The 19,796-nt window shown below is 42.2% G+C and overlaps 3 protein-coding genes across 3 annotated transcripts; 1 reads left to right on the forward strand and 2 right to left on the reverse strand.

Annotated features, from left to right (window-relative positions):
* Nucleotides 1–1,237: 1,237 nt before the first annotated feature.
* creld2 (CRELD disulfide isomerase 2) lies at nucleotides 1,238–7,042 on the reverse strand. Its single transcript, XM_030045347.1, has 10 exons — nucleotides 6,656–7,042; nucleotides 6,296–6,378; nucleotides 4,652–4,762; nucleotides 4,318–4,409; nucleotides 3,892–4,068; nucleotides 3,660–3,758; nucleotides 3,217–3,297; nucleotides 2,693–2,788; nucleotides 1,821–1,961; nucleotides 1,238–1,650 (listed from the first exon to the last, which is right to left on the reverse strand). The coding sequence occupies exons 1-10, from the start codon at nucleotides 6,797–6,799 to the stop codon at nucleotides 1,592–1,594; spliced, it is 1,083 nt and encodes a 360-aa protein (XP_029901207.1). The 5' UTR covers nucleotides 6,800–7,042; the 3' UTR covers nucleotides 1,238–1,591.
* Nucleotides 7,043–7,332: 290 nt separating this feature from the next.
* Nucleotides 7,333–12,642, forward strand: alg12 (ALG12 alpha-1,6-mannosyltransferase). The gene is made up of 9 exons (XM_030046333.1): nucleotides 7,333–7,509; nucleotides 7,618–7,750; nucleotides 7,966–8,139; nucleotides 9,237–9,431; nucleotides 9,695–9,798; nucleotides 9,966–10,189; nucleotides 10,945–11,114; nucleotides 11,717–11,792; nucleotides 11,902–12,642. Exons 1-9 carry the CDS (start codon nucleotides 7,351–7,353, stop codon nucleotides 12,143–12,145), a joined length of 1,479 nt encoding a protein of 492 aa, XP_029902193.1. The 5' UTR covers nucleotides 7,333–7,350; the 3' UTR covers nucleotides 12,146–12,642.
* Nucleotides 12,643–12,776: 134 nt separating this feature from the next.
* zbed4 (zinc finger, BED-type containing 4) lies at nucleotides 12,777–19,556 on the reverse strand. Its single transcript, XM_030046330.1, has 2 exons — nucleotides 19,321–19,556; nucleotides 12,777–17,616 (listed from the first exon to the last, which is right to left on the reverse strand). Exon 2 carries the CDS (start codon nucleotides 17,418–17,420, stop codon nucleotides 13,623–13,625), a length of 3,798 nt encoding a protein of 1,265 aa, XP_029902190.1. The 5' UTR covers nucleotides 17,421–17,616; nucleotides 19,321–19,556; the 3' UTR covers nucleotides 12,777–13,622.
* Nucleotides 19,557–19,796: the final 240 nt, after the last annotated feature.

A 19,796-nucleotide genomic window follows, 5' to 3' on the forward strand; every position in this document is an offset into this window, starting at 1 on the left:
GCTGTCTTGGCAGAGTCATTTTGTCCCTTGTGTTTATTTGGCTGCTTGCAGTGTTGGTGATACATGAACTACAGCTTGTTCTGCTGTTGCACTCATTGCAAGTTTCTTTGGATGAAATTGTCCACCAAGATGGTAATGAAAAATAATTGGCATTCATGACTCCTACCTGTCAGACCAAAATTGTGGAGATAAGGAGCATAACAAGGATTACATCTTTTAGGAATTGAGTTAATTCACTCCAATATTCCATCCTGAGTTTTACCTCTACACCAGTAATCACTGTCTCTTCCCATCTTCCTTCATAATACCTTTTCAAGCAGGATGCCAAGAGCAACGGTAAAACTAAGGCTTACAGTGGAGTTAACAGGCAGAGATGAAAAGCGGAGAACGGAGGGGGTGGGGGGCGGGGGGGCATAGTGTGATTGCATCTCAGCTGCCTCACTACCAGCTCAGACAGGTCTCGACTGGCTGTTTCTCCACCTCGGCAGACCTGCCGAGTCAAAACAGCTGACATCATCCCAGAGGAAGCCGGGAAGCACTGATTACAAGGTGAGACTTAGGTTAGAGAAATATGCTTTGATCCAACCGGGCAAAGGAGGGCCTTCCCAAAAAGCATCCCAGCACTGGAGTGATGGTGGCGCTGCTGACTTACAATAGGCTACACCACAAGAAGACGCTGGCATGAGGATGCTTTTGGAACGCACTGCCAGTAAATTGATGTTGTGAACGTAAATGCTATAACATTGTAGAGTAACAATGCATCACTAATTACTGCATGTAGATTCGCCACAGTAAACAACACTTAAATCTGGTAATAAATCTGAGATGGCTGTATGTGCTAAGTGCAGGGTAAGATATAAGTAACAACAGAGAGGCACCCTACCCAGCCTTAAAATACTGCTGTTTCTCCATTTTTTTCCTCCTACAAAGTATACCCAGGGTAATTATGCTCCCATCTGTAGACTGAGAAGGAGAGAGTCTATATTTCCATAAGGTTAGAGTGCCACCCTGTGGCTATTTATATTCACTACAGCATACTATCACCCTTAAATAAATAAATGTTTAAAAAAAAAAAGAAAAATCTGTTAACTTCAGGCATTTCGCATTTGCTTGAAAATATTAAACATATTAAAATATGAATGAAATAAGTTTAGAATATAAAAGAAAAAAAAAAATCAAGAAAAAAAATGTGTGGCTGTCCATCAAGACCACATCCATTTTGACAAGCCTTATTTGTATTTAATGTCATTTATTTTTATTGAATCATCTTCATAACCAAGAATTTGTTTGTAAAACCAGACAACAAATAAAGACAACATGTGGTAGTTTGAGCGACAGCAGAAAAGCAACAATGACCAGGATGCTCAGAGCTGAAAATGTCTCTTTTTTTTGTCCTTTTACCCATGAACCACAGGTTGAAAAGTCCGTCTTGACAGCTTTGTGGATTCTGTGCGCTAAGTGCCATGTAGTCAAAATGTTTAAAAGGAGTGTCCTCAGACACCACAGTGAGGTGAAGATGTCCCAATGCTCAGCCTCCAGATATTCCAACAGTTTTTCCCCCGATTTGCTCCACTTGGTCCCTGCTCTGAGGTCAGAGGTCATCATGTGGGTTTGTGGTGGTCTCTGACTCCTCCGGTTCCTCCTCTTTTTCTGAGAATGAAACCATGAAGAAACAAAAAGAAAACATTCAACTAATTTATTAACCACCGTGATTAAAAAAAAAAAAATGGCTTATTTAACTTGTGCCGATGTACACACTTTGCTCAGCTTTCTCACACACATTGTATGAATCTAGTACTGAAACCATCAGCGATCCTGACCTGGCTGTGGTGTTTGGACACACACTCCGTCTTGCTCCTCGTAGCCACTTATGCAGATACACAAGTGGCTGCCTTTAGTGTTGACACACTCCTGGTGCTCCTCGGTGCATACCGGCTCGGCCTGGGAACACTCATCAATATCTGGCAACATACCACGAAACACATCAGATCGGAGTGAACCAATAGTTTTATCTTGCATGAGACTCATCCAAGACCAAACCAAAACACTATAAACCAGCAGTATAACTGAACAGGCAGAGGGATGCCTTAAAATAATCTGGATGACAAAAATGTTCATTTCTGCTAATGAAAGACCAGAAACATCAAATAAAACGTTTGTACATTTCACAGGGAATTTTGTTTTCTTTTAAAAGCTGAATTCAGGTGGCAACTGTGATCCCTTATTAAATCCATTTGACTTGTGTAAGGGAGGAGAAAAAGGTTAAAAGAAGGGACTGCTTGCTCGTTCCCCAAATAAACTTTGACTGTGCAAAACGGAGTGCAAGTCAGTATTAAGGATCTTTTTTGTACATTCAGTGTATTCAGTAATGTTAAAAAGTAAAGACCAATGGAAGCTCAAAGGGCTAGAAAATAAATATGAGAGAAAGAAATCTGTGGAGGGACAGTTAGAGACAATAAATAAATGAAGAGTTAAATTCCAAATTTAGATGCTCACCATTTTGAAATAATGATGTTTTTAAGAAAATGATTGATGGTAGTAAAGTTATGAGTCATCTTAACGATTCTGCTTGCAAAAACAGAAACAATGACTCTTGAATCTCAGGCATGATTCTTTTCCCCCCCTTCCAAAATGGATATACAGCATTTTGGAACAAAATCCCTCAAACAGTGAAGCATAGCCAAGATCCTACCTGTGCAGGTGCCCTCTACGTCGTGGTACCCACTAGCACAGGCCTGGCACTTATCAGGACCGGCGCCGGTGCAGCTGGAGCACACCTTGTCACAAGCTGGCACCGGCAAACACAGGAGACGTGAACAGAGCACAAGGTTAACCCAGCGAAGGCAAGCGCGACAGCACAATGCTCCGTTTCTAAAGCCGCCACTGCTACAACAGTCACTTCAACTGCCTTTTTATAAATGCGCCATTCACATATTTAGACAAGGAACCAGATGATGATTCCTGTTTGACACCTACTTTATGAATTATGTTAATTTTTATTTTTTTTTTGTTAAATCAGACTTGCTCTAGACACCGTTTTTAGTTCATTTAAGAAATTTCCTAAATACCGTTGGAACCTGTCATATTCTAGGACAGCAACAATACACTGTATATTATAAATTATTTCAACATGCTTACTGTGTGCAAAGCTTATGGGGCAAAATGTTCTTCACAACAGAATAAAGAAAATGGCACTTGGGAAATTTCTGTTCTTACCTTTGCAGGAATAGGAACCGTCTGTGTTGAGACAGTACTGATCTTCATTACATGGAGAGTCTTTGGAGCATTCATTTATATCTGTGATGGATCAAATGAACTGCAATAAACAAGACTGGTATCCAAATCCAAACAGAACATAATCTAAGCCTTTAAATTCCCCATGTCTTTTTCTACATCGGACTGAGTAGGTCATTAAAATCATGCTTGTTCATTGAAATTTTGTTTTATAGGGCAGCTAAAACTATTGTCTTAAGAATAGCACTAATATTGGCCACTTGGATGATTTTATCAGTGCACTTCTCATAAGTGGCCACTTTGGAAATTAAACTCCTAACAATGAGAATGCCATGCCCTGCCCACTTAGATGTGGAGGACTGCTCATTAATTTCTACTTGACATTTAGAAACTACCGTAAGGAAACCTCTAACTGGTCCTCTTACCGACACAAGCTTCCTGTTCGTCCTCCTCCCAGCCTTCCTTGCACTCATCGCAGTCCTGATTGGTTGCTCCAGAGCAGGTCTTGCAGGAAGTGTGGCATTCTGAAAGAGACGGGGACGCTCAAATCCACATTCGCTACAGACTCGCTGATCGGTCTTCGCTTTGGTTCTTTACAGATATTAATGTCAGGACTCCGAAAACATGGCAGTCAGTGAAAACCTCAGTGAACGGCACCTGTGCACAGAGAGAAGGTGTCATTCCTGACTTCGTTGAAGTAGCCGTCGATGCAGTCCAGGCAGAACTCCCCCTCGTAGCCGTGGTCACAGCTGCATTTCCCGTTCCCGCCGCGCGTCCCGTCGCCGTCACACGCTCCGTTGCCATGGCAAGGTCTCTCCGAGCCCCCCACACAGGCTTTGAAAAATCAGAAAACCGCACCGACGTGAAATCGACCTACATTTTTTTGAAGTTACTTGACTGGCACGAGTGGGCAAGATGCACACAATTAGCAGTGGAGGCGCCTGTGTGTTCAATGCAAAAAGCACAGTTAATAAATAACTATCTGTGGTTGTCAGATCTGTTTGCGGTGCACTGCCACAAAAATTAACCAATGTCACAGAGCAATTGTACATGCAAATTGCTGTCCTGGGGCTTTGTGCTCACCGTTGCAGTCAGGGCCAAATGTTCCCTTTGGACAACAGACTTTGAGGGACTCAATGCAGAACCACTTATGCAGATCGGGGTGTTTTGTTTTCCTGCATTGCAATAAGAAGGCAAGACAAAAGAGAAAATGATTATTAAGTCAAGTGACTGAAATCTCATTTATTGAATAGAATGCAAACCAGCAGTTTAATAATACTGATGTGGCTGGTTGGTGTGCCAGTTTTTTTTTTTCTATTACACAAAGTACTTTGGGTCTTAGGAGATTAAACCGACTGCTGGCTACACTGAAATGTGTGGCTCCCAGACTCACAATAAACCCACAACCAACGCTCACCTTTTGAACCACCAGGTCTCAAACAGGTCCTCGTGTTCTTCTACCATGCAATTGCACTCGAAGCTGCTGCTGTCACACAGCCCCTCCACAATCTCCATCAGACGGATCTCGCTGCAAACAAGAGCAAAGATATTGACGAGAAACACACACACAAAAAAAGAAAAACATGAAGGCACAAGAAGTTGAAAGGGAAGAAAAGAGATAGGAAAAACAAGAGGCGAAATACTGATTACACCGTGTGATAAATGAGAAAAGAGCTGCACAAAAAGTTAGTCTAAGATTTGCGTAATTGTGCAGGGAAAACAAACTGTCTGCCACTTTCTGGTACAACCAACCGGCAGGACAAGTCGACAGACACTGGCCAAATGTTGCTCCATTTTGGCTGCGGCTCGGTTTGTCTCCTCTACCAGACACTTTGGCAGGCAGTGAGCTATTGTTTCAACTGCACTTTGCTATTCCAAAAATCTCATCAACTTATGTAACCAACCCGTGTGGATTGAAGTACCGGGAGATTTTGTACTTTTTGTGTACTGAAGTTGGTTTTGAGAACAGATACACCAGCAAATGTCATAATAACATAACTTTGAAACTGGCATAATACTAAGTAGCATATTTGAACATTTAAAACTTCCACAGAGTTGGAGAAACTTCACAGATGTTTGATGATGACTGGTCCGTCGTTTCAGCTGTGGAAGTGAAACAGTCTCATATTTGGCTCCTGGCACCAGTTTGGTCGACTAGTTTACACAGACTGGTGACCAGTTCAAGACATGGCAGGTTGATTTATGCTGCTGAATGTTTTCAGCTGTTTGATTTCTATCAAAAAACAGACTGAGGCTCAGTCTAGTCCTTCATCTATTAACTATTCCAATCTGCACACACACGCACACACACCCTCTGGAGGCGATGTTGCAATGGAATTAACTTCCAGAACAAGTTGTGTCAAGGTGCTGGATGCTTGTAAAAAGTCTAAAATGAGTTAGACGGGAGCACCGCTGCATGCAAACTACACCTCGAAAAAGCCAAATATTGTGGTAATAAGACCAACATGCAAGCTCATATTGCCCATATTAGGTTAAGATCACACCTTTTGTTGCTACTCATGTCTTTCTCCAAAAAAAAAAAAAAAAAAAAATAGAAGGATTTTGTTATTTTGTACAATATTTTCTTAAGTTGTGGTGAAATTTAGGGGGGTAAGCTTCTCTGGTGTGTTGATATTTTGTGCAGTGCAGGAGGAAATGCAGCTCTGTGCTCCAACTCTCATTTGTTGAGAGCGAGCACAGCCTGCCATCTGTGGGCCGTCTTTAGGCCTGCAGGAAACGTTGAGAGCTCAACGCAAATTTGACCGACAAGCTTGTAATACCTGCCTTTGGTGGCAGAATTGCAATACCTTATCAAATCGGCACCCAAGTGTCGTGCATTGCATGGCATCGCGGGTATTCTTGTTGATTCCCATCCCTAATACTTCAGTAGTATTGTGATTTTAGTTATTGTGACACCACTAGTATCAGCTGCTGTGGCAGGAGGATGAAGAGGCTCCTCTCTTGTGTGCAACAGCAAAACAAACAGAGACTGTGATGACCTTCAGATGGATGTTTGCTGTGTCACGGTGACCGGGTGACAGGATGCACCTGACCGCCTCACCTGGTCTCATATTTGGACAGCTTCCTCTCCTCCCAGGCCGTGTTGCCTCCACCAAAGTTCTGCTTTGCTGTCCTGTCAAAGCCCTGAAACACACAACACACACACACACACACACACACACACACACACACACACACACACACACACACACACACACACAGTCCATGTTTCAGTCAGTGCGGGGAGAGGCAGACACAAACACATGAGTGGGAGAGGATTAAAGAAACTAGTGTGTGTATAAGACAGGAAAACTGCACATCTGGCACCATTTAACTCAGATCATTAATTGGAAAAAAGGCATCCTTGCATGGTCTTAATTAAGAAAACAAGCAGAAGAGGCTTTTGGACGTGCACACTCACCTTGCTGAAATTATCAGTGATCTGCTGACAGGTAGAACAGGCGCTTTTTAAATCTCTCTTGGCATCAGTGAGTTGAAACAGTACAACAAGAGTTAAACAGGACAATAGCCACAGGAGCCGCAGCACCACACCGGCGGACAGCATTTTCAAGCGGATGGATTCAGGCACAAAGTTTCATATCAAGACACACACTTTAGCCACTTGCCAGCGAGCTAGCTACAGATGTGAATGCGCCGCACGCCCCGGGCACATCTAAACGAGCCGGTCTAAACATTAAATCTATGTCACCGTTATCTACGCAAAGCGTGACAAAGTCATATTTACATGCCGGGTGTAGAGGTAAAAAACGGGACGATTTTAGATTTCCGCGTCAGCCCCTTGATCGAATTGTGGCTTGTGGCGATTTGCTGTTTCCGCCTGTCAATCAAAAACCAAGCCAATCACAAGCCGCCACGCGCGGGACAAAGGCTTCACCCACGTGAATGTTGCAGGAGTAGTGGATTTGAAAAAGTAATGTTAATATTTTTCTTTGTGAATGAATTAGAAACGGAAAAAAAGTGGGCTTTCGTAATGATATATCATTAATTTCACGAGCAAAATAACATTTTTTTTTTTTTTTTTTTTTTTTTGGTGATAGTAACTACACCGTTCACTTCCCGGCTAAACCGGAAGTTGACCCACTTTTGACAGCTGTCATGGCTGAAAAAAGAAATGTTTTGGGGCTACCTCTGCTGTTTTTGTTGATATCCGTGGCGCTGTTACACTTATTTATTTGCCCGTTCACTAAAGTCGAGGAGAGCTTTAACCTGCAAGCGGCACACGACATTCTCTACCACAGACTTGACTTTGACAAGGTAAGCGGCTCACACACAGCCACTGGATGTGTCAAGCTAACATGGCTAGCTGTGTGTGTGTGTGTGTGTGTGTGTGTGTGTAGCAACAGTGCCTTGCCTGTTTTCCAGTACGACCATCATGAGTTCCCCGGTGTGGTGCCCCGGACCTTCCTCGGCCCCCTGCTGCTCTCCACCCTGTGCTCCCCTGCTGTGTTGCTCTCATCTCTGCTGGATGCACCCAAACTCTGCACACAGCTGATAGGTAGCTGAATGACACCCCCAATAACTCCAATATCAGCCCTTAATAAATATAAATGTGCTGTTTTAAAGATTTTGCATGCATGCTGTGCTATGAAAACAGCAGTGCAAATGAAAGTAGCAGATAGAAACTCTGCACTGCTCACTTGTGATGCTTCTCTCTCTCTCTTTTTTTTTTTTTTTTTTTTTTTTTGTTTCTGCACCCTGTTCTCTGGGCAGTGCGAGGCTGCCTGGGGGTGTGTGTGATCGGGGCGCTGTGGCACATGCAGAGGGAGGTGAGGAGGCAGTTTGGCTCCACAGTCGCGGGACTCTTCTGTGTGACTTGCGGCTCCCAGTTTCATCTCATGTTCTACAGCACCAGGACTCTCCCCAATGTTTTTGCACTGCCGATAGGTAAAATGCACCAGCAACAATAAGCTCACAGTTATACTTATGAGCAGATCTGTTTTCCGGCTGATAGTAAGCACATATATTAAACTCAGTGATATTCAAGCTGCAGAATTATAACCCTCCTGTTACCTTTAAAAACATTTTTATCAGGTCAATTTGACTCCAGCGATTCAAACCTCCAGAAAATTACTATGATACAAAATGTTACCCAAGTTTATGTATCAGGTACTTGATGTTTCTTGTTCACTACCTAAATAGGCCTTAAAATAAAACAAATGTTATATGAACTGTCAGTGGTTCTGGCACTGCTACCGGTGTGGGTATGTTAAATGAGCGCCCTGAAGCAGAAGGAAGTTTTTTGAAGATTATAAACGGCATGATTTGTGTCCTGAGTGTCGTCTTAAACAACTAAAACAAATGTTTGTGTCAAATGTTGATAATTCTTATATGTTTTAAACAGCTAAACCAGCCTGAGGTCAAGTTGACCCCCCAAAAAACAGCAGCATGTACAAAATGTGTACAGGATATTGAAAACACATCATCATGGTAATTTTATGTTTACCCACTTGTCCCCAGTAAATTAGTAAAGGTCATGAAATATGAAGCAAAAAAAAAAAAAAAAAATGTTAATCATGTATTTAGAGACATTAAACATGGAGCTGAAGATGACAGGAGGCTTCTAATTCAAGCATTAAATCTGGATTTCATTTGGTTTGATAAATGAATCTTATTGCGAAAAGTTTTCATCATATTTTACATCACTTTGGACAATCTGAGGTGTAAGTCTAATGCAGAAAAATGAGGGAAAAGCTGATTATTATCATCAGACATGATATGCACTTTGCTTGTTTTTCAGTCAGTGGATGAAAAATATAGTTTTCTGGCCTGGTCGTGCCATAAGTTGTTTCAGATGTCAGGTTTGGATTAATATAATGCACTTTTTAGACAAAGGTTGATGCAAACGAACCAACAGCCAATGATTTTCTAAAGGTGGTGATTTCCTGGACTTACAAAGCCAACTACAAATTTACCAATGAGCCATAATTTGTGAACAAAACAAACAAGGAAGAGGCATGACAGGTGTATGTTTCTGTCCACAGTTCTCTTGGCGTTCACATCTTGGATGGGACAAAAACACGGCTCCTTCATCGGCCTCTCGGCTCTGGTCATCATTGTGTTCCGGTCAGAGCTCTGCATCTTCCTGGGTCTCATGTTGCTGATGTCGCTGCTGAGCAGGAAGCTGCGGCTACTCGAGCTGTTTTACTACGCTGTGCCGGCCGGGGTCTTGTCACTGGGTGAGTGCTGAACAAATACACATGCATACACCTACAGTAAACGACAGTGCAATAAAGTCATAGACTCCATCACTGCTTTACTCGGCTTCAGCATCTCAATGGGATTTCACACTTTTCTGATCAATATATTAACAATGGCACTTAAACATTCAAGATAAAAGAAGCTTATCGAATTGACCATGTGCTTAAAATTGGGGACCTGGAAGCTTCTATTTTTAAAAGCCTTGTCTGTGATTTCCTTTTTTTTTTTTTTTTTTTTGCAGCTCTGACTGTGGCTGTTGACTCCTTCTTTTGGGGGAAGCTGCTGTGGCCTGAAGGTCAGGTTTTGTGGTACAACACCATCCTCAACAAAAGCTCCAACTGGGGAATATCCTTCAGTTTACATCGATACGCGACTGCTTTTTAGCTATTTGAATTCACTTGCTGAACCAGTTTTCATAGCTTTTTATCTGCTTTTAAGCCAGCGAAGTAAAGTGTTTTTCAAAGCCCTTGTCTCGGCGTTGCAGCTCTCCTTGACATTCGTCTCCCCAGTAAACCTCCCCCTTTCTGTGGTACTTCTACTCGGCGGTGCCTCGGGCCCTGGGCTGCACGCTGCTCTTCGTCCCCCTCGGCCTCCTGGACAGGCGGATGCGGCTGCTGCTGCTCCCCACTGTAGGCTTCATCCTCATCTACTCGCTGCTGCCCCACAAGGAGCTGCGCTTCATCATCTACACTTTCCCTGTGCTGAATCTGGTGGCCGCCCGTGGCTGCTCTTTCATGTAAGAAAAAACAAACAAACAGCAAAAAATACTATAGTTTACCCTGAAAATTAGACTTTTTCTCAGCAGATAACAGTGTCTAATGGATTTCAGACACACCGGCAGAGTCACTTTTACTAATTTAGCAGACAAATATGATTTTTTTAAATACTACACATCCTCCAAATGATTAGTAAGTAGAGGTGCAGCGGTTCATTTATTGCATCAATGCATTGATTACACATTCTGCTATACATCGGCTATACATCAATAGAAATTGCTTTGACTTTGGTCTGAATCAGTGTGAAATGCTTTAAATCAAATCAATTTGCAGTTAAACAAACAAGGATCTAATGTGTTGATATAACAGTATCCTATTTAATGCACCTTTTTTAGAATGTTCAAAAATTGTTTTGATTTTTTTTTTTTTTTTGACATTTCTTAATTAAAGGGTAGTTGCACATTTTTGCATGTTTATTGAATGCATTTTGACTTAAAGTGCTGAATTGAATCATTGACTGGAAGAGTGGTTTACAAACTTGAATCAAAACTCAGTAGTTCACAGAAAAACAAGAAATCGTTATTGAATCAAATCAACAAGTAGTGAATTGTGACTTGATTTTGATCTCTCTGTTAAGCCAGTTAACACTTCAAAAACTTACCAGAAGCCAGATTACATTTAATGGCTATTGAATGATGTTAATTTCTCACCCTAAAACAGGAGGGATCCTTTTGTAAAGGTAATTTCTGATATTCCTCACTTTTCTGTGCTGCAGTTTGAGCAACTACCAGAAGTCCTGGATGTATAAACTGGGCACTTTGGTTGTGGTTGGCCAGCTGCTGATCAACTCTGCGTACTCCAGTGTTTCTCTCTATGTTTCCCACCACAACTACCCGGGAGGCAGAGCCATGCAGGAGCTACACAGGCTTGTTCCAGCCACAGCAGGTCAGTGTCACATCCAGGCCTCTTCACATGCAGGTAGTTCGCCAAATTTGTTTGCACAACAAGCTCCTGGTGATGTCAAACATAGTAATGTAGAAAACATTCGTTATGGAGAACAGGTTGTTTGATTTTTATGTTTAAACTTTAATTAATTTAAGCTTTATTTTGGCATATTAAAATAACAGGGAGTCAATAGTCTGTTTTGTTTGTGCAAATGTGGATTTTGATTAAACTTTCTGGTGTGGAAACTGTCAAATGTACCTGGATTTATACGTGTTTACAGTAGAGGGTCATGGTTAGTTAAACACACTTTTTTGTTTGTTTTGAGAAAATACGTTTTTTTTTTTTTAATATAAACATTTTTAAATCTTATAGTAAATATTTACACCCTGTAATTGATTTGCCTGAAAGTTGTTACAGATAACCTTTGCTCAAAGATCATTTGATCAAATTTTGCTTGTCATCTGGGATTTCCACCTTTTCAGCATTTGCCCTCTATCGGGTGCTTTCTCATCTTAGTTTTTCTTCCGTTTCATCATCTATTTTTGTAAGGAGCTAAATTTGTGAGGGTTTTTCCTTTAAGATAATTTGCTCTGTCCCCTCAGATGTCTTTGTTCATATTGACACCTATGCTGCTGAAACTGGGGTGTCTCGCTTTTTGGAGCAAAACAGGAACTGGAAGTAAGTGGACATGTTGGTGCTTTGGAGTGAGTCTTTTACAGTTTTATCATCATATTATCATGTTGGGGCTTCTCTCCGGGCTTCACTTATGTGTAATGTTTATCAACAGATATGACAAACGAGAGGACCTGAGCCCTGAAAGCCCAGAGATGAAAACATACTCCCACCTTCTGATGGAGGCCAACGTCACCAAGATACATCTTCTCCGAGACACTCATCAGCCTCTGACCTTCATAGAAGGTTACAACAACATAGCCGTGGACTTATCTCACTTTCCTCCTGTCAGTGTGCGACTAGAGAGGAAAGCTGTGCTGTTGGAGAGAAAGACTGAACCCGAGCAACAGACAGAGTAAATTTACTTGGAGTGGGTGTGACTGTGACTCAATGAGTCACTTTTTTTTTTTTTTATTGAAAAATAAGACCAAAGCTAGTGTTGCTATGTAATACAGTGTTCTCAGAGGTGGGAACAGGGTTGATGGACATCTATTCCTGGAGATATGACCAACACAGGACATTCCAGTTTTCATGTTACATTACAGATTATTTATTTAATCAAGTAGCTGCAGTGGGAGAAATCTCTTCCCCGGGATAAATGTAAATACCCAGCATTCAAACATAATTTTGTCATGCATCTTTACTGGTCATGTGTAATGACTTCAAACTGATCATTATTCTCATGCTGAGCAATGCAAATGATCAAAATACAAATTAGCCACTACAGTGTATTTCAAATTTCTCCAAGCATGTTTACCTTTTGAAAACATAACTTGATATTCCTTACCTCAGAATGATGTATTTTTGTATGTTTTTTTAATAGATGGATAATAAAACTTACTGAGAACTGGGCAAATATTTCAAGCAGTGTGACATTTGTATTCCTGGATCAGGCCTCTGTTCTACAATATTTCAGATTATTGACAAATTCACTTATATTCCACTGAAAAGTTTCATTTCTATAATCAAACAAAAGGACAAACTTCAGCGGTGTTGCATAAGGAAAACCTTTATTTACAAAGACCACAAAATTTGCATGGTTCCAGTCTCAATGCTCAAACATTTATCAAATTAGGTTCAGAAGTCATTTATATAAAAATGTACAGTACATTGTTTTACTCAACAATAAACCCATAATTTAATCCCTTGGACATAAACTTAAATTGTGCTTAAGAGACAAATTGTATATTCCAAACAAACTGCTTATTCTGAAAATACAGCAATATTATACATGATCTCATTAAAAACATTTCAGAAAGTAAAAAAAAGAAAGAATAATAATAATCTATTTCTAACTGACAGTACCATGAGCCACAAATTCACAATGAATGAATTAAATAACATAAACTTAAAACATCTTTCAGTCACAGCATTTATTTTTGGGCCATGTTTTCGTTCAGAAAACAACTCAGCATCTATTTTTAAACTATAATCAACAGAATCCTGACATGATTTGCGCAATTTAACAAATTATTTACAGCATTTTGACCTGAAGTAGTTTTGGATAAGGCACAAGGAGAGAGCAGACACAGAACAAAAACATATCAATTTACAAGCAAACACATACTGTATCAACAACCCCTACAGCTAGAAAAAACCCTCCCTCCCTGATACACTTCTGACTGAGACATTGTGATCACATCAGCTCGAAAGTGTTAAACAGTAGTACACACTGAATACAATTAAAAACCTTCAAAGTCTGGCCTTTGCATTGAGAATCCATCTATCAGTGTATAAGTTGATATCTTTTACAGTTTGCCTGATACAAAAGACCCATTTCACAGCGATGTAACTTGGTCCTTGATAAAGGGTTTGCAAGTTAATGCTCTGTACTCTTCAGTACTGAAAATAAATCAAGGGGAGGTTCACCTTGAGGAACAGCAGACCCTCCATGTTTTCTAGTAAAGGCCTGGGCTGATTTAGGGCACAGTTCATACTAGCTGTGCTGAACAGTGTCTCTGCTGGGACGATGCTGGGAGGGCAGCCCATGTATCGGGCAGCTACTTTGGCAAGTTCGGGCCACAGGAACTTTTTCAGGTTCCAATAGTCGAGGGGGTCACAGCTTTGATCAAGTATGTCTTCCTCTAGGTACTCCAGCACTGTCAACTCTGAGGATTTTGGTTTCTCCTCCTGTTTTATCTTGTGTCGGATGTCAGCCATGAGGGACCAGAGGTTGTCCTTGTTTGAGTGGGAGCTGTTGGATGAAACTGAGGCCTCACTGCAGCCGTTGGGCAGCGGAGGCTTAGCTGCAGCTGAGGTAGGAAAAGACAAATCCAGTTCTCGGATGAGGTCTTGTTTACATCGCTCTGCCTCTTCCTCTGTGAACAGTGAGGTCTTGTACCGCGGATCTAGCATGGTTGCCCAGGTGTATCGTGGGTCGTGCAGAGTTGAAGACATCCTGCTCACCATGGCCTCCTTCAAAGATTTGAGCATATTGTCTATGCCCACAGTCTCATCAAACAGCAGGTCTATCTTTCTGTTTAGGATGTGAATGAGTGGTATGACTTGCCCAAGAGTGGCAGTGCGGTTGCTCATCTCCCTGCAGGCAACTTCAAAAGGTTTCAGTGCATTGCAGACCGACATCATCACCTCCCACTGATCGCAGCTGATCATTTCCCTGAAATTGCACTCAATCGACATCTCGTCAATGGCTTTCTTCTGTTCCACGAGCCGCTCGAGCATGAAAAAAGAGGTCATCCATTTGGAAGGGATATCCTGAACCAGTTGGTTCTCAGGCAGCTGGTGAACCCTCTGGAGCTCGGCCAGCTTCTCCTTGGCCTTTGCTGAGCGGTGCACACGCTCACAGATCTTTCGTGCAATGCTCAGCAGGTTCTGAACCATTCTCTGGCTCTTTATGGCTTCGCTAACGATGAGGTCTATAGTGTGTCCAAAACACTGCACGGTGACATGGTCTCGATCCTCCAAAGCGTGTCTGATGGCGCTGTTATCAGTTACAATGAACCCCTTTTTCAGCCCTGATGAGGTGATCCATGAGTCCCACAGATACTCAAGCTGCTTCTGGATGTTGAGCATATCATGATCACAGTCAATTTGGGAGACACTAAGGAGAGCAGAGCAGTGAAAGTCCTGGCCCTGAGGTCTGACACTTGACTCATATGTCGCCCAGTGGGCAGTGAGGGTCAGATATTCTCTTGTCTGGCTACTGACCCAAATACTAGTTGTGAAGTGGACAACACCACTTTCGGCCTCTTTCAAGTGTGTGAGCATGACCTCCTTCACCCTTTCGTACATGTCTGGTATGGCAGTGCTGGTGAAATAAGAGGAGGAAGGCAGAGAATACTGAGGCTGGAGGTACTCTAGTAGTCTGTTCAGACCTGCATTCTCTACCATGGCTGATGGCTGAAGATCCAGTGCAAGCATTTCTGCGATGAGTTTGGTGATTTTTTTGGCAACCGGGTGGTGTTCATCAAACCTCTCACCGTTCTCTTCATACACAGAAGTATCCATGAGCTCTTGTTTGACATGAATTTCAGCAGACGGCACATCACCTGAGATTGTATTGTTACTTTCAAGAACGTGTCCATGAAACCTCTGCATGTGCCTGAAAAGGCAACTTGTGCCGAGGTTAGTCGTTTTTTTACCTCGACTTATTGTGCGACTACAGTGCAAACAAACCACCTTTGTGGGGTCAGCAGGTGAAATGGAGAAATGGTTCCACAGTTTTGATGTCTTTTTACTGAAAACAGACAGGGTTTGTGGCTTTTTCTCACTGGCAGGACTCTCAGTTTCTTTGGTTGAAACTGTGTCTGTTGCAGTGAGACTGGAGTAGGGATGGGGTGAGGGTTCCTTGTCATCTGTGCTTTTTTGGTTTTTCAGGACGTCCGGGTGGCGTCTCATAAGATGTCTCATCAGACAGCTTGTACCAAAGTCACCCCGCTTCCCCCGGCTGATGACACACGGGCAATAACGACACAGTGCTTTGAGCTGGTCAACTGGCGATACAATGAAATGGTGCCACACTTCTGATTTCACCCGTTTCATGATTTTCTTGTTTTGCTGGAAAACTGAATGATCCTGATTGAGGCTAGGACCCTCAGAGAGGTCGCATGGTGAGGAAGTTAAAGGTGTGTCCTCCCCCTGAACTTTGAAGGAGAGGTTGAGACAGGACTCCTGTCCAGAGAGATTCAAAACCTCATCAGCTTCCTCTTTCACATCCATGTTTTCTTCCATACTTTGGGGAAATTCATCTAATATAGTTTCCGGTGAGGATGGGAGAAGGGGTGATTCTTTTTTGATTTCCAGTGAGTCCTGCATCTGTGTGCGGGACAGAAGTGAGGGTGGGTTTGTATAGGGCGGTGGAATGTGATTGCCCTGCCCATTTTCCTCAATGACAACCTCTTTGTGGGCCCTCCACATATGACGAATAAGACAGCTTGTCCCCAGGTCTTTCCCATTCTTACCCCGGCTAAACTCGTTCATGCAGTGGATACAGACTGCTTTGGAGCTATCAGCAGGTGACAGGTAGAAGTGTTTCCATACAGCCGATCTGCGACGGGAACTAGAGCTTTTGGGGGTCCCAGGCAGGCGCTCAGGCCCTAGGTCTGACATGTCTTCACCATTATTTTCACTGGAATGTGAGGATGAGAGCGTGCCACAAGCAGTGTCAGTATTGGCACAGGAGTCTAGTTTTGGTTCAACTTTGGATAACACTTCTTTGGATGACGGGTCTGAATTTTCAGCTGAGGAGGTGGACGGTGAAGTGTTCTTTGAGGCAGGAGTAATAATGCTATTTGTCAAGTCTCCATTTTTTGGTGAGTTTGGGGAAGGAGGTATCAAAGATGTGGCAAGAGAGCTAGTCAAATTGTTTGAGGAGGCATCTCCTCCGTCTTGTAAAAGCACAGTGGGGTGAGCCCTTCGTACATGCCTCATCAAACAACTTGTGCTGAGGTCTTTCTCATTTTTACCACGACTGAACTCTTTCATGCAGTATAAACAGATTGCTTTGGTACTGTCTCGTGGCGATATGCAGAAATGATTCCAGGCAGGAGATTTTTTCCTAGGGTTTGCATGGCTCCTCATGGACGACAAAAGGCTCTGAGTGACAGCGTCCATAGCAACATCATAAAGGGTGCTTGTGTATCCACTTAGCAAATTACTATAGTCATCATTATCTCTAGTGACAAAAGGGCCCATGGAACTATCAAACGATAATCTTTCATCTTCTTGGGTTTCCTCCTCCACACCATTTGCATCGGCATCTGCATCCTCCTCTTTGATATGTTTACTTGCTTCATTATCATTTTCAGGCTTTTCTTTCTGGGTCAGTCCCTCAATATCAGTGTTTAGGCTTTTGTTTGAAAGAGCAGGAGAAGCTGGATTAATCTCCATTGCTTCATCCAACTCTAAGTGTTTATCAACCTGAGAAGATACATGTTGTTCTGCCCCCTGGAGAGAAGAGGGAGAGTCTTTAGCCAGTGTTACTGAGGAACAGGCAGATGACTGTTCATCTGCAGTCTCATGAGGGTTAATGCTGTAGGATTTGAACACATAGCCATCCTGGCCTTCAATTTTCAGACACGTCCCTTTTGCCTCTCTTTTCTTACTTTCCACAGAGCCGTTAGGGTCATTAACCATATCCTCATTCATGTGAGAGACCTCGTCCTCCCCGTCCATCGCAACAGCCCAAGGGTTTCTGCAGAGTAATCAGGTCTGCGTTGTCAAATGCAATCTACGTCTTTTTCAGGCTTAGTCATTGATATTGTAGTTCTTAAGCAGTTGTTGTCATGTGCGTGCAGCTGTTGAGAACACAGGGTGCCTGCTTGTTCCTGTCCGCCATTTATGATGGGAATAATTCCTCCTTTTGCAGGACCTATACAGACAGAGAGGGAGAAACACACAGAGAGAGAGAGAGAAAGAGACAGACAGAGAGAGAATATTCTAGATTAAATATGTAATCTAAATAAACAAACAAAAGCAATAGCCATGGTAATATTGGGTTGTTTGAAAACTTTTGAATGAAAGTGCCTGAACCTGAATTTTTGTTAATGCTGGGGAAGCATATATGCAGAAAGATTACTACTTGTCCTACGCTAAAAATTTTTTGATTGTACCAACTGCACACCCCTGTTCCACAGAAAACCTCCAGAGAGTTGTCCATGCTGCTTAACATGTGATCAGCTATTCCCTGCCCTCCATAAAGGATGTGCACATCACAGTGAGGAGAAGGGCAGCCAAAACTACTATCAAACCTGCAAAAGCTACTCATCCATGAAGACCAAGACTCACTGTTCAGCTACTTCCCCACAGCTGTCACCCCATTCAACCTCTGAACTGTCAGACTCTGTCTTCTTCTGCACTCTACAGACTACAGAACTGTATGTAAATCTCCTGTCACATATTTATAGTAACATTTATTCTTTTTATAGAAATAATTGCAGTCTTGCAGTATTCAGAACTAATATAGGAGGGGACTAAGTAGTGAAATAAACTGGTGAAATAGTTCACCTGATATTAAAACCTGCATAGACACATGGCTCTAAATAATACATTGTTGGAGATTGCTATTGTCTGTGCAGCAGAATCAAAATCCAGCTAGAAGCAATAGCACCAAGATAATTTAATGTTTATTGTACTTGATCTGAATCTGATATTTGTTCAAACTTCATGTTTACAGCATGAATAAACAAGACAATAGAACTGGCTAGCCCAAGAAGACCTACAGCACTATAAGACCGAAAGTCCACAATTTAACCTACCACTATAGCCGGTCAGTTATGAGAACCAGAACAATAAATATTCTCTCTTCAACAATGTCTTTCACTTAATTTTTACTTAATAACATAAAAATGGCTATCGGCCCTTGATTGAACGTGTACTTGCAGTTAACACGAGGTGAAAAACAAGCAACAAGCAAGCCATTTCCTAAGTGAGCGGTGACAGGCAGCTTTTCCGGGTTTGGCTGAAGAGCTAGTGAGATGCAGGACAGCAGAAAATAGCCAATGTGAACTAGCTTCCATCTGCAACTATCGTTTCAAGCTCATTAATGTTTATATACACCCGCCGGCTTCCGTTTTGAATGTTTTGAACAACGCCTATGTACTAAAACATCCGCCACATAAAGACAAATATCAAATATTTAGCTTTAATATTGGCTGCAGTTACGCTACATCATCAGTAAACACCACGGTGGCTATCTGGGTGCTAACTAGCTTAGCCACCGGGCTAATGTACACACAAAAACATGACACAGGTATAAGCCTCGTGTCACATGGATTTGTATGGCACAAATTCGAAGCGATGCAACTACCTCAATTATCCTATCAACGCTGGAAGAGGTTTAAGGGGATGTTTAGTATATGTCGGACGACACCGCGACTAGCTAGCTGGTTAGCTGCCAGCTAGGCCACACACACACACATACACACACACAGGACATAGTAGCTAACCTGGCGAGGCAGAACCCAGTCGTTACAACACACGAACCACACGGGATCCGAATCAGACCAGCAGTCACCACGACGTCCTGAGCACATTTAACCCTCTTTAAACACGCACGTCAACTCGGCATACGTACCATGTAGTATTACGATGTGATCACTGGGTTTCGGCTGCTAAACAGTTAAATATGACACATTTGATTGATCCAAAAGGGGGGTTCACTTTGTTGCTTTGTCTCCTGGTTTGCTGCTAGCAATTCACGTTCGGCTGAAGCAGCTCCACACAGCGTCGGACGGAAGGAACATGCTCTAATGATGTCACCGGGCGTAGGGTCTCCAATATGGCGAAAGGGGCAATAAAATGAAGCCACAGGACGCCGTGCTTCACTGCGAAATGTTACCAATCATGTCCTCCACAAACTTACTACGCTCATAAAATACGGCACTTCATTATTAAAATAATAATAATAATGCTAACAGCAACAACAATACTACTACTGCGAATAATAATAATAACATTAACACAATAATATAATAATAATAATAATAATAATAATAATAATAATAAACAATGTGCAATTCTTGGAATAGTAGTTAAACAGCGTGGTTGCTA

This window comes from Myripristis murdjan, chromosome 23 (genome assembly GCF_902150065.1).
Source record: "Myripristis murdjan chromosome 23, fMyrMur1.1, whole genome shotgun sequence".
Lineage (NCBI taxonomy): Eukaryota > Metazoa > Chordata > Actinopteri > Holocentriformes > Holocentridae > Myripristis > Myripristis murdjan.

Coding starts and splice junctions, on each gene's coding strand:
- creld2 (XM_030045347.1), bottom strand. CDS start 6,799: ATGCTGTCCGCCGGTGTGGTGCTGCGGCTCCTGTGGCTATTGTCCTGT. Junction 3,759..3,891: donor CACCTTCTCTCTGTGCACAG/GTGCCGTTCACT, acceptor CGTCTCTTTCAG/AATGCCACACTTCCTGCAAG. Junction 2,789..3,216: donor CGGTTCCTATTCCTGCAAAG/GTAAGAACAGAA, acceptor TGCCGGTGCCAG/CTTGTGACAAGGTGTGCTCC.
- alg12 (XM_030046333.1), top strand. CDS start 7,351: ATGGCTGAAAAAAGAAATGTTTTGGGGCTACCTCTGCTGTTTTTGTTG. Junction 7,751..7,965: donor ACTCTGCACACAGCTGATAG/GTAGCTGAATGA, acceptor TTCTCTGGGCAG/TGCGAGGCTGCCTGGGGGTG. Junction 11,115..11,716: donor GCTTGTTCCAGCCACAGCAG/GTCAGTGTCACA, acceptor CTGTCCCCTCAG/ATGTCTTTGTTCATATTGAC.
- zbed4 (XM_030046330.1), bottom strand. CDS start 17,420: ATGGACGGGGAGGACGAGGTCTCTCACATGAATGAGGATATGGTTAAT.